At 37.3% G+C, this 14,311-nt stretch overlaps 1 protein-coding gene across 1 annotated transcript in view; it reads right to left on the bottom strand.

The window, feature by feature from the left end:
• Positions 1-1,572: 1,572 nt before the first annotated feature.
• The window catches only part of SPECC1L (sperm antigen with calponin homology and coiled-coil domains 1 like), a 100,519-nt gene continuing 87,780 nt past the window's right edge, over positions 1,573-14,311 (bottom strand). The window contains exons 14-16 of the mRNA XM_065418038.1: positions 5,962-6,078; positions 4,142-4,201; positions 1,573-1,662 (exon numbers count right to left, since the gene is read on the bottom strand). Of these exons, the coding sequence (XP_065274110.1) occupies positions 1,573-1,662; positions 4,142-4,201; positions 5,962-6,078 (267 nt within the window). The remainder of the gene's footprint in view (positions 1,663-4,141; positions 4,202-5,961; positions 6,079-14,311) is intronic.

The raw sequence follows: 14,311 nt of genomic DNA, 5'->3' as shown, positions 1-14,311 counted from the left end.
TTCAAACTGTCCATAAGAGTTATAGGCACACAATAGGAATAACAGAATCATTGTTTCGAACAGGGCTGTTGGTAGGTTAAGTGTATTTATAAAGGTGGTCATTAAATGAAAGCTTCAGCTCAACATTAAAGAGAGGCTCTTTCCTGTTGCTAACTATGTAGGGAAGTAAGAGGCAGGAACACAATGGTAGGGTGAAAGCCTTCCCTTGGTTTGACAAGTACAGGATTACAAAAATCATTTTAACAATACATGTCTGTTTGCCACTAGAAATCCTTCTGAGTTCCTACTGTTTTGCACAGTGCCCTGGAGCTCCAGGGTCTACCAACTCAAGGATATTTAAGGCACTTGCTTGAGCTCTTTTGCCCAGAGAGTTTTGCCACATGAACTGAGGTGCATTTTAGGAGAATACAATCTGAGCAGACCAAAGCTTTTCATTCTTTCCTCAGGAGCATTAGTCTTTGTGATACAATATTCCAGATTGGAACAGGATTACATAAAAATAAATCCCACTGCAGTTCTCTTCGTAGCGTGTTTTGCTTTCTTTCAGTCAGACCAGTATCTGCAAGATCCAAAGAAAAGTGTACATGGAACACTGCAAAACTGGACAGCCCATTACTGACAATTATCTTCTCTGTAGAGGGAGATATCCCACTGGCATAATTCCACCATTGTAATCAGAGATACTGTATGCTTGTATTGCTGTAAAGGAAAGGTCGGCATTTCTCCGTGTGCTATGCAGGCAAAGGAAGAAGAGGATAGAGACAAGTTCTACAAGGATAAATTCTTGATTAATCTCATTAGTTATAATGGAAGCACAGAAAATTATATGAAATATAACTCCATGTAAGTACAGTATACTCTTCAAGCCAGGAATTGTATGTGCTAGTCCTTATAATCCATTAGATAAAGTTGGAAGCCACGTTACTGTGTGTCAGAGGTAGGCTTAAACAGGGTTTGTCCAGGTGTTGAGAGCACTCTGCAGTCAAGTAAGCCTGACAGAATAAAAGCTCCTTTCCCTTGAATATTGTGCACATTAGAGAGGAGGAAAAATAATTAAGGCAGTAACTTCAGTTACTATTAAGATTTTTACTGTATTGGGTGGGGTGTAGTGGGTAGAATATTCACCCAGACTCTGTGGTTTCTGATAGTAGAGAAAATTCATTTTGATGCTGTTTCATCCTTTCCCTTCTCATAGTTTTAGCTGTACATTCAATTTTGTATATGCTACAGCATTATACACCTCAGTCTCTCTTAAGGAAATATGAAAACTTCAGGAAGTCTGGATGTAAAGGCAGTTCCTAGAAGGCCAGTCTTATTAGGCTACGTAATTAATTTGGATAACTCAATACCATGGGATATACCTAGCACACTGGTAAAAAGTTCTTGCTTCTAACCTGTGTTCCAAGGTTTGTTGGCTGAAACAGTTTGAGACAATCCATGATAGCGTCACTGAAGGTTGAGGGACATGAATGTTGCCAGATTTCAGTGAATCTGGGATTAGCATTTCAGTCACGTTTCTGTCTGGCAGCTAGTGATGATTCCACTCTGCAAATCTTTTGGATTAACAAGGTTTCAAGTTTCAAAGTATTTGTAAATTGCTGTAACATACAGCATGACATTCTGCCAGTCTGGACGCTCAGTTCGCACCATTTCATTGATGTCCTGTCACAAAAAGAAGATCAAAATTAAAAATGACCACCTTGCAAGTTCATGTCAATGTAGTGCTCATCAAAGCTGTAAAGCTCCCACTCTGAGAAAGGCTTAAGGAAAGATCTCCATTTTGCTCAGCATGTCATTTGCCAAGTTCAGACGGTGAAAGGTACTTCACAACTTAAAAGTTTAAAAACAGTTATTTCTGGGCCATCTGCTAAGGGCTACCATCTCAGTGAAAAGCAACATTAATTTTGTGACCTGCAGTTAATGAGTCCAATATCAGAGTATACCTCAGCTTTCTTCTCATTTAATGCTAACAATAGAAACAGTCAAGTATTGAAAGACTAGAGCCCAAGTGCTGCAGTGAATGGCATGCATGCAGACTTCCACTCTGCACATGCACTTTCCACAACAGGATCAAGGTCTAGCTTTGTAACTGAAACATCACTGCACAAACTTGCTCTTTAACAGTCAACCGTTTTACTTGGCATGGTCAAGTGTCACTTTACAACAGTATCGTGCAGTGGTGGGCAACCTGCGGGAGCACGCGGCCCGTTAGGTTGCCCACCGCTAGTGATTTCCAAGGTAGACATTTAACTAGGAAAAATTAGCATTTATTACCAAATCTAGTAAAATATGTACTCTGAAGGAGAGGCAAAATGTGAGAAGTTAATGCCTACCTAACAAAGCTATGAACTGATCTCTACCTATTCTAATTATTTATATTGCACCATAAGTGCGTAAACTGATTTACAAACAAGTAAAATGGATGTATCTTGCTCCACAATCTACGCATGGAACCTATACACAAAGGAAGGGAAAGAATTCAATATATGTTTTTTAAACCTTCCTTATTTTTTGTGACTATTTCTTAAACCTTACCTATATTCATTTTTAATAGAGAGTTCAAACAGAAGCAGCAATTATTGTGATAGAGTTCACTTTATGAAAGAAGCTGTGAGTAGTCAAAACACTATGGTCAAGGAACAGCTGAAATAATTTCCCCTGTTACCCTCATTAACATTTCTATACACAATGACCATTTGCCACACAAAACACACAGTGTATGCTGCATGTACTGCTAATAAACGTTCCCTATGAAAGATACGATTTCCTCTTATAAGATTTATTTCAGTTTGGAAGTACCTGAGCCTATGAAAGTGTCTGCATGTGCAGTGATTAAATTTTAAGACAGTTTTTGGTCAGCCAGTTCCAGGTATCTTGTAAAGTCCTCTTTCTAGTACTGTTATGTACTGTAATGTCAAAGGAGAGGAAACTGCCATTTTACTGGAGCTAACTGCATGTAGGCAGTTCTACAGCAGCTCTCAATAGTCTATTTTTACATCTGCATTTGGTAAAAAACTTCACATTTCAAAATCACTAGCTTCTGAGGTATTTAAAAATACTCAGCAGTTGTATCTCCATTGTGAACAAATACAATGGTTGGTCAGAGGTTTTGATAAGGATCAAGGAAAGTGTTATTTTTAAATGTCTGACTATATAGCATTGTGAGTCGCTAACTCAATGGCAGCTTTGCTAGAATTCAAGTTACACAAGTCCTAATTAGTTATTTAAATCCTTTTTCTGGTCCTGGCAATTCTAGCTGAATTGCTGGAGACATCTACCAGGGCTTGGGTTTCTTCCAATTCCATGGCTTCAGAAAAGTCTTCCTCTTCTGGTAATTATGTTCATAATGACAATTAGTAATTCTTTTCAACTCTGCTCAGGAATTTCTTCTTGTAGGAATTACAAAGCCTCTTAACTATTGTTAGTTAGAGAAATAGTTTCACAGTTAAAAACTTAATTCATTACAGAGCTAGTATCAAATTTTCTATTAATGTTGCCAGTGCTCAATTATGAAGAAAAAGAAAGCCTCTCTATCCAACAATATTTTGGACCATTTGCTGGTCTAACAGATGGACCACAGAAATCATGACCTTCACACTTTATTGAATAAGAAACCAACTTTCATGGGTTTGATTTGTACCTTCAGAATTCTAATAAATTCAAACCATTTGAAATGTAAACACAAATCTAGAATGTACGTTGTACCCACAGTTCCTTAAACCACCCGCACAGACACATACCAGGCTGTGTAAAAAGCCTGGTATGTCTGCCCTGCAGACTTTCCAGGCCAGAATATCTGCGAGCAGTTAACCTGGACTCTACTTTAGCTTGGCTGTATTGTTTTGAATATTAATGGTTTCTTTATATGCTATAGTTTGTCACAAGACAAAATACCTGCCCTGTCAAGGAAGAAGCCAAGAAATACAACAAAAAATTCAGGAGAACAGTAATGTCTGCATGGAGAAGTAGCCTTCATACAAAATCTACAACCATTTTTCAAATCACTCTGGGGCAAATGAACCTTCCTCATTGTATTGCTTCAGGCCCAAAACACAGTAATCTTTCTGTCACAGAACTTCATGGTGCAAGGTATAAAAGACATTTTATAAACAGGACATTATCCACTTAACTTAACACTTACCAGAGTAGATTTGATGCCAACACTTTCAGCTGCCTGAAAGGCCAGAGTGAAGTTTCTTCTCTGTAAATGTAATGCAACATTTATATGAAAACAGAAGGAAAACTACTTAAAATGTAAACGGACTTGCTGCTTGAAAACATTTCTAATAAAACCCTGTATTGACTTCAGCTACGGTTTATAACTAAACCACATTTATAAAGATGTCTCAGGCATCATTCTGTACAAGGGATATATGAATGCCTGTAGGAAGTATTTACTACCTGCTGGATTGGGGTAAAGATTTTTCAACAATGCTAGAATAGACAGTGATAACTGGGGACTATAATTTGCCACAGATAAAATACAAAAAGCCAAAGCATCAAATGATAAGTAGGGAAAGGATTTTGTTAATTCTGGAGAGGGATATGTTTTTACATCTGTATGTATAAGAAAGATGCTGCTAAAAGGGATTGCATTTTAAATTAAATGTTATCAAATAAGGAGAATAAGTGACTATTGAGCAAAGTTTGGGAAATAGTACGTTTAATAAGATTCTAAACTTCAACCATTAGAGGAACTGTTCAAATAAGAGGCAACTATAAATTTTAAAACTTCATTTGACAAAAGTACAATAGATTGGCAATGGTAATCAATAAGAGGCCCTTGTAGCCACTTTTATAGAGGTGGTGGAGATGCATTCAGGGGAAGTATATACCTTTATTAATCTATTCTAGGTAATCCTATAGCACTCCTCAGAGTAGTAACAGATACCATGTGAAATAAATCTTTATGCCAATGTCCAATGCACCTCATGGAGGATTCTTCTCTTAGCTCTTACCAGCCTTAGTGTTCACGTAAAACCAAAGATATAACTTTAATATCCATATGGATATGTGATAAACATTAAATTGAATTTCAAGTAAAATATAGATCTACACAAGTAAAAATCTGCAGCACTAAGTCTTAGAATAAACAGAGGACTGTAAAGAGGATATTTAAAGAGAAAAAAGGAAAACATGAGATATTACGAAACAATGATTATTTAATATATACCAATGGACTGAACAATAAGAATCAGGGGATCCATTAAGGCAAAAAATTAGTTATTTGTCCACAAAAATGGCAAAAGTAATACATTATCTCTTTGTGTGTGTTAAGAATTTTTTTTTGCATTTGTTACGGAGATTATTAACAATGCATCTCTGGAAGATGTCTCTGTGGGTACTAATTACAACACACTGGAAGAAATTGAGATTATTCTTTTTCCCAATTTATCTTTAACTTTTTATCCTTTAAAACACTGATTTTAAATTTTGCTCTGGAGGAAAGCAATAAACACCCTGAGCAATATGGGATGGAAGCATGTTCAACAAAAAAATATCCTCCTATCACCCAAAAAAGGGAATAAACTACTCCAAAGCACACAAGTTCCTGAATTTCAGACCTTTAACATTAAATGACAGGGAACATTTTGGTTAAAGACTACTGAATGCTATCACCTCAACTGAAAGCCCTTTCCACCCACCGTTTGTTATCTCCTCACCTTAAATTTATGTTCGCTCATTAAAGTCTTCTTACATTTGTCCCAAAGTTCTTGTTCGTCCAATGGCCTCAAATAATTGATAAACCTTAATTTTATAACCACCCTTACCTAATTTAAGTAATATAGTCATGCTCCCTTTTAAAATTTTAATGCAAGGAAGTAATCCCAATTTTGTCTCTCTCCTGTTGCATGCCCATCCATTCTATGTATTTTTTTATCTGCCCTAAGGTTTTTTTTTTTTTAAGCTTAACTATATTTTCAGTTTGCACAGGCTAAACTGGATATTATAATACTGTACCTTGTCCTGGCTGTTCAGTTCTTGATACGGAATGTGAGCTGGGAGGTAAGTATGGAGGACTGCACAGAAGGCCAACCCATCATTCCAACTGCTGCTGAAGTTTGTGATGTCAATATTCTTTAAGGGAAAAAAGGAGTCTATAAATTATAGTAGATTACCATTTAATACTGCTTTAGAATTTGACTGAAGTGATTAGAAAAATAATATTATTTATGTTGTACCTTTTACCAAAAGAATGCCAAAGCACTTTAGAAATGGAGATGGAATTGAAAACTACTTCAGCTTCAGTGCTGAAATGGTCAGAGATCAGAATCCAACACTACTGAGGGTGAGAAATAGACCAGCACAGGAAAGACAGATTAGTTCTGGAAATTAATTTGCTTTCTTATCCACAAAAGATACATGATACACATTAGCGAATGCTTTTGTGTTCCTTTTAGATAGTAATGTTTAAGTGAAGAACATGTTAAGACACAAGCAGAAACAAATTATAGATACATACTTCTGGTCTTGTTTTGGAACTCCTAAAATATGCCAAGCTGCTATGATGTGTTTTCAAAGCATGGGAAGATCAGATTTTCTCATATTCTACTGTATTACTAATTACGCAAAAGGACTAATCAATGAGCACAGATATTTCCTTTCCAAATAAGGTGATAATTTTCATTAGAGGTAGCTGATACAAAATATTATACAAACTCAATACTAATTCTTGTTCAAAGATGAGCCACTGGAATACCTGGACATGAAACATGGCAGGGAACCAGTTCTTTGAGTAAGACTGAAAAGTAAAATCCTTATTTCTGCACTCTGCCATCCCACACACGCCGTATCTTTCTGTCCCAATCAGGAGCTAAGTGGAACAATTAAACAATTCCCTTTATTCCACAAGAGTTTGTACACAAAGTTGTTGAAAAGAGTCAACGGCCTCTGCCAAAGGAAGTTAGGAACAAGATGCCTGAGTGACCTTTCTAAATCACTGTGCACTTGGCTGCTGTCAGGAAAATAACGGTAAAGAGGTTACTGCCACCCAAATGGATGGCAGTGAATTTAGAATCTTTTATTTAAGAACCAGTTGGAAACTGCATCTACCGACCTATCATTTGAGACCTATATGAAGAAATGTAAACTTCTATATGTCAAATGAACCCCTCCCTTAACTGGACTAGACAGCTCTGCTATTGCTTTATATTTGATATTACACTAAAACAAACAATCTGCAGTCACAGAATCCAAGAAACAGCAGATAAATCAACCTTTTTCCTCACAACAGTAATACCAATCACACCTCTTCACAAAAGGCTAATTCTAATCACTCCCTCTTATTTAATCTCGATCAGAAAAGAATGTACAATACCAAACAGGATAAAAACTAAAGACAATGCAACTTAAATCATGCAAGACAGTTTCTTGTCAAACCAATGAAGATTTTGCATTACAAATGCAAAGTAACAAATGCTGCTTTTCCGTGCCCTACTGACCCCCCCCCCCCCCAAATCTTCATTTCCTACCCGGTGTCAGCTCTTTTTATACAAACCCCACAAAATGCAAGTTCAAACTATGGTGATGTAAGTGTACGTGCTTGGACTCACAATGCCTGCAGGCAGTAGCCTGTGCCTTGCTTTGCAATCCAGCAGCCTGCTTCCAAACGGAAATAGCTTTGTTTGAACCCCTCAGTGCTGTGGGAATATGTTCTTTACATAGTCTCAACTTCCTCAAGACACAGAATGGAAAAAAAGCTCTCCCTCCTTGCCCCTCAAACCACCAGGAAGCTGGAATCCAACTGAATTAATTTGATTCCGGTTATTTTCAGGAGATGTCAAAACTAGTTAAACGCTACTTGAATTAGAGAAGAAGGGGTCCTTTCAATTTCAGCAAAAAAAAAATAATTGAGCAAATTTTATACAACAGACAGCACCAAACTTCAAAACAGCTCACAGTCAAAGCTAATACAAATTCCTTGCCATCTATTTATTCTAAGCTGCTCTATGAGACCATCGCCCTGCTGCCCCGCAAGCCCCTTAGCCCCCCAAGTTACATGCACTCCCTGGAACTCACCTTTCCCATCACATCTATGCATAGAACACAGATGAAGCTACAGTGAGGGGCTCTCCTCGTCAAAATGCTTCTAAGTAGCCTAGCTTTAAAATGAATTCTCTCTCTCTTATGCCAGAACATAAGGACCCTCACTGCTGCCTTCCATCTTTGCCAGTCTCCTGCTGCAGTCTTGGCGTCTTCCAATGTCATTTTGATAGCTTTCTATTCTGCTTCTATTGTTCATTTCCATGTTAAGCTTGATCTACCTTGTTGCCTCTTGCTCTGGGGGTTCCCGTCTAATGCCTGTCTTGTTATGTTGTTTGGGTCTTTCCTCCATGTATGTACTAGTCACCTCCATTTTCATTCCATAATATCCTGTCCTATCAGTTTCTGTTTTGTCCTCCTCCAGATTTCTTTGTTTGTGATTTTTTTCTGGCCATCTGCTATTGAAGATTTGTCTAAGTCAGCTGTTTATGCACAGTTGGAGTTTAGACAGCAATGTTTTAATAAGTCTCCAAGTGTCAGCACCATCCAGTAAGACCAAGTTTACAATGGCATTAAATATTCAAAGTTTAATTTGGGAGGGCAAGATTTCTGTTTCTCCAGATTAGCTTTATTGTTACAAATGGGTGTCTGGCTTTCACTAGTCTGGCTTTAATATTTTCATCTGTTCCATCTGCTGCATTTACAATGCTGCCAAGTTACGTGAAATATCAGACCTCTTCTATTTCAGTTCCAGAAAGTGTTATCGGTGCTTCTTGTGTGTTGATTCTCACGGTTTTAGTTTTCTCACTGTAGATTTTCATCTGTACTAACTGTGCACAGACCCGGAGATCATTTATTTTGGCTTGCATGTATCTGAGTATAGGATAGCTAGCTGATGTCATCTGCAAAGTCGAGGTCTTCTAACTTGTGTGTGAAAGTCCCTTGTATATCCCTTGGTGGTTCTGTTTACTTGATGTTAATTTCCGCCCCCAAAACAGTCAGCAGAGAGCAACGGTAAGTCCTGTCCATCCTCCCAAAACAATCATGTTTGGCTACCATAATTCATTTAAAATTGATAAAAGTCCCTAAAGGTGCCCATCCCATAACTACAGAGACAATACAATAGAAAAGACTGACCAGACGCATAAATATCCTTCAAACCTCTCCCCAAGGGCCATGGTTTTTTCGGGGAGAGGGTGGTCACCAAACCAAGTGATGATAAAAAAAGGTCCGGCATGTGTGCATAAGGCCAAACTGTTACATGGCTTTAAAAATTCTTTAACCCTGGACTTAGCCATAGAATGGTCCAATCACACCTTTTGCGAAGTCTATGAGGCAACCGTTGAGAAAAACAAGTACAATACGAAGAGGAGACGAAAGTTACGTACAATCGAAGAATTAAAGAATGCAGATGCTTCGTGTAAGAACATATATGTCTCTATTCCTCTCCCCTCCCCTACCTTTTACTGCAGGGTGTCATTTTTCCCCATTAATGCCATTGTGGATGCCTCACTTAACCAGACCACTGAATGGAGTAGTCTTGAATTTCTATCTAACCAGTGAGACGCTTAGCAACGAATTACAGAAAAAGTAGCCACTTAATATTGTTTGGCAACATTCAACCAATATCCCTAATAAGCACAAGCTCATAGTTAGTTGATATAAGTGATAGTTGGCTGCAAGAGCCTAGTATTGAAGTTGGAGCTTTGACTGTTCCAAATAACTATGTAGCTTATGACAGCAGTAAAAAAATAAGACAAGTTAGCCTGCTACAGTCTTCAACATTTACTGTGATTCATTAAACCAGCTTTGAATAAGTGCTCTGGTCTTATCTTATTTTGTAAAGTGCTCAAATATAGAGAATGTGAGCATTTTGCTATTAGGTTGCCTGGCAATCAGATAAGCAGTCTCTTCCCAGTTGCTTTTAAAGTTCACTTCAAGTGGTTATTGCAGTAAATTCAGCTATTTGTACGTACACTCAGCCAAATGGGTTTGGTTGATATATCTGTCCATTTACGCATCAGTTTGGATTTGGTTTTTATTTGAAAAAAATAACTTTTCTTTGCAGCTTTAAAGGCCACAATTTTTAAATGAAAACTTACATTTTGTAGAAACTGACGACTCACATGCTCACCACTTCACTTGAGTGAACAGGGATCCCAAAGGCTGGAATTACATCATGGAGCCCAAGAGGGACCTAAAGGATCTGATTGACATGGAGGTGGGGATTTCATCTTCATGTGTTGGAAGGGGAATGGACAATCCAAAAACACACTGAACTCTATCTTCTATGACTTAACTAAATATTAATATAAATATGGGTGTACATCAGACCATGAAAATTCTAGTCACTCATTATAGCTAATAAATTATCTTATTGGTTCAGAGTAAAAGCATTAAAAGAAGCAAAAAAAAGTGTCAACGTTTATATATAAGAATAGCGATTCCTTTTTGGACTGCTTTCAGGAAAGTGTTCAGATATATCGTTAAGTCCAACAAACAGACCATTTTAATTCTCTGTAAAGAGATTTGAAAAGTCAAATATACAAGGAGTCACGCTTTGCTTATAATGGTTACATATGGTTATATAGTCATATCCCTTTGCAACAGGCTTATTTCAAAAATACTACTCTGAGAAGTAGTCAATATATTAACTTTGCTCTTGTTTTTTCCCTAGGATATGAAGACTCTCCCCTGAACGTTATGACTTAAATTGGGGGGTTTTATGTTTGTTTTTTCCCCTAAATAAAGCTAAATTATTACAGAAGGAAGAGTTCTGCTGGCTAACTCACTAATACAGAGGTTGTATTCTAAATGAAGTCTCATTGGTTACCAACAGGAATTGAATCTTATTTTGCCAATTGAAGAAGTGACCATGTTACTATTTGTTAACAGGGAAAGTTTAAAAACTACCAGTGAGACATATTACCTTAGAACACAGTGAGACATACTTATTTACAAAGTCTCTCTAAAAAAAAATAAAGCTTTTCTTATCTCCCCTATATTTCTACTGCACACCAAGTACGCTTAAACAAATGGAAAGTAGGAATAGTGACCTTGGGAAATTGCACCCTCAAAATGATTTCTGGAGAAACAACTGATCTATAATATGCTCAAAGGAAATGTAACTATAGATCCTCTTCTTTGGGGGTATCCTTAACTTTTGATCCAGGACCTGGCCAGCAGTACATTCATAAAATTGACAGGTACTACCTGGATAACAATATCATCCAGAATTATAATTCCAAAACAAAAGTTTTGGAAGGAATATTAAACCTCATGCTTCAGATCTTAAACCACTCTAACTATTAGAGATTAGGATGTGACTTAATATGTAGGCGCTGGAGGAGGTGGGCTGGAGGGTTAGATTATCCCACATCTGCCTGCTGTGGGGTTCCTATACCTTCCTCTGATATGCTGGATGCTGGCTACCACCAGAGATAGGATATTGGACTAGATGAACCTCAGGTCTGATTTAGTATCGCAATACCCATGTTCCCATATGCACAAAAGGTGTATAACAAAACACAGATCTATACTTTTGGTTGCACAGCTGAGAGAAGTTTCCTAATGTTACTCAGAGACAGGTGTCAGCCAAAAAGAAAACGCAAGTCTTCTTTGTTAAAGCTTCTTTTCAAGCAGAACAAATTGAACTAGTTCCCCAATAACCAGATAGTGACTCATGAAAACAGATCAATGAAAAGATTCAATTTACATGATGAACGTGCTCACATCAGATTTTGAAAAAAAAAAAAAAAAAAAAATCTTACTACCACTGTGACACTGCACCTCATTCTTCAAAGTGATATTATTATATGATTATGACATAATTATGATGTATTTTATGCAAGATAAGTCATGTGAGGTGTCATTGGAAATTTTTTTTTTTTGCTGAATTGCTTTGCTGAATATGATTATTCTATTTGTTTTGCATGTTGTGCGCATGTATCGTTTTTGTATATGAAGTTATGAATATTGACTATGTAACTAGCCTCCCCTCCAAATCAGCACCCCAGTCTTCCCAAGCACACATTTCCCTGTCTCACACTGCTTTTTGGGGAAAAGATATGTATTGTTTGTGAAGAGGCACCTCTTTTCTGAAATTCTCTTGACTTCTTAGACTTCCTTCTCAATCTGAGTTTAGGCCTGAATATGGAAAGAAAACCATGTCTGTCTCATCTCCTGAAAATTGTCTTCTAGAAATGAATGATGGTCAGTTGTCCACACTTTTTTTTTTTTTTTTTTTTTAAAAGATCTCTCAACAATCATACTACTGAACTCCGATTGTGGTAGATGGTATTGCTGGAGTGGTTCATTCTTTCCTCTCAGAGATCCCAAAGGGTAGTATTGGACTCATCTATCTCAAAGGTTCTACTGTTTTGCAGGGTTCTGCGCTCTCATCCTTCCTGTTCAATATGGGAGGCCACTAGATGAGACTGACGCTCGGGGTGGATAAAAATCAACGATTTAAAAAATAAATAAATAAAATCGGATTTTTTTATTTAAATTGGATTTTTTTGATAAAATGCTTTTTGAGGAAAAACCTATCTAAAGATAGTTTTACCTAAAATACATTATAGCTCAAAGATCTCTCATCATAGAATAGGGATTATGAATTCTAATTCTATAGTATGAGACAATATATTCATGTAATGTTTAAGAAAAGTTTTGTAAATGAGTTCCAATAGTTCATGGATTAGGGACCCAATCTTATGGGGTTCCACGGGCTTCTGTATAGATTATTTAGGTTAATCTTTCTATCTACCCAATGGGACTCAGTGCTCAGTCTAGAAAATACCATCAGAGATGCTTAGTTTTGCAGTTCTCAAACTGTGGATTTGTGTCTTCAGAGGTAACATGCTTGTTAATAACAAAAATGTTTTTAAATAAATAAATAAATAATATATAGAGGTGAGAAATGAGAGACCTCAACCCTATTGTCCCTCTGCAAATTTGTGTACACAGAGTCAATCCCTTACGTCTCTAAAAGTGCAAAGTTTCAAAAAGTTCAATGAATAGAAGATTGTTGGGGGCGGAATAGATCTGGACAAGGAGAAGAAGTCTGGAGATAAATGTGAGAAGCGAGGGACATATGCTTGTTTTGTTAAAATATAATATGTTTGCTGTTGAAGAAAAAAATCCAGAATACTTAATGTTGTTGTTTTAGTTAAATAAAACAATTTCAATGTCTGTCTGGTGATGTTCTCCTCCTAATACAGCATGGCAAGAAAATCCTCCAAATACAATTCAACAGGTTAATCATTAGGAGATAACTCACCTCCCAATGACTTCATAAATATCTGCTTCAATTACTTTTGGTAAATGAAATAACCAATCATTCATTTTCTGATATAGCTGTAAAACTAATCTGAAAAGTTTTAAAAATAAATCACTGTTTAAAAATGTAGAGTGTGTACCTTCTAAAAATGAAACCTACATCTATCTCTGAGTTGTGAAGAATATGTATTAAGGTTATAACAACCAACAAGAATGCACTCTTATGTAGAAAACCATGATTAAATTGAGTCTTTCTGACTAGTGATTTAAATCAACTCCACCCCTCCGACGCTACAATTCTGGCTGCCATGCCAAGTATGCAAATTACACAGCCTTTTGTTACATCCACACGAAAGGTCTCTTGACTCTCCCAGTGCTTGCCAGAAGTTGGGGCTCAAATGAGTTCAAGTTGGTTGATGATCAGTACTACAAAACTGAAATGATACTGATAGGGGGACAATTTGGAGAGGGCAGCAGGGGTGATGTCTGACCCTATGACTAGGTGCGTTAGTTCCACAATATGGGATTGCGTCTAAATCACTGATAATTTCTGGAGTGCAAGATTGCGTAAGTAGCCATGAGCACCTTCTTTCGATCTGTGTGTAGTGTCTTTGTGACCTCAAATCAGTGCACCTTTATATGAGGCTGCTTTTGAAAAAACACTGAGAAATGTCAACCAGTGCAGAATGCAGATGCCTGTTTCCCTCCTGGCTGTCTCCCTGTCGTGAACCGTGATAAATCTCAGTTCTGCAAATCAGTTATGGGTGCAATGCAGCTGCTCTCTCTCTCTCCAGAACACTCCAAAATGCAACTCTCTGAGGGGTCTTAAACTATAAATGGGTCACCAGCCATTCTGAATCCCAACCAAGAAATCCTGACACAAAAAGTAACTAGAAACAGCTAAGTTCTAAAAGAGCAAAGCCCTCAGAATATACTACCCCAAATGGCCCATCAGAAACCAAGTCTGCTTACCTTCAGATTACCCGGCAAAGTTCTCCTATTTATTTGGGGTTTTGAGAGACTGCGATGCATGGGGATTGTAGGGAGTTAT

Source organism: Emys orbicularis, chromosome 16, assembly GCF_028017835.1.
Source record: "Emys orbicularis isolate rEmyOrb1 chromosome 16, rEmyOrb1.hap1, whole genome shotgun sequence".
Taxonomy (NCBI): Eukaryota; Metazoa; Chordata; order Testudines; family Emydidae; genus Emys; species Emys orbicularis.
This window is presented reverse-complemented; position numbering and strand designations above follow the sequence as displayed.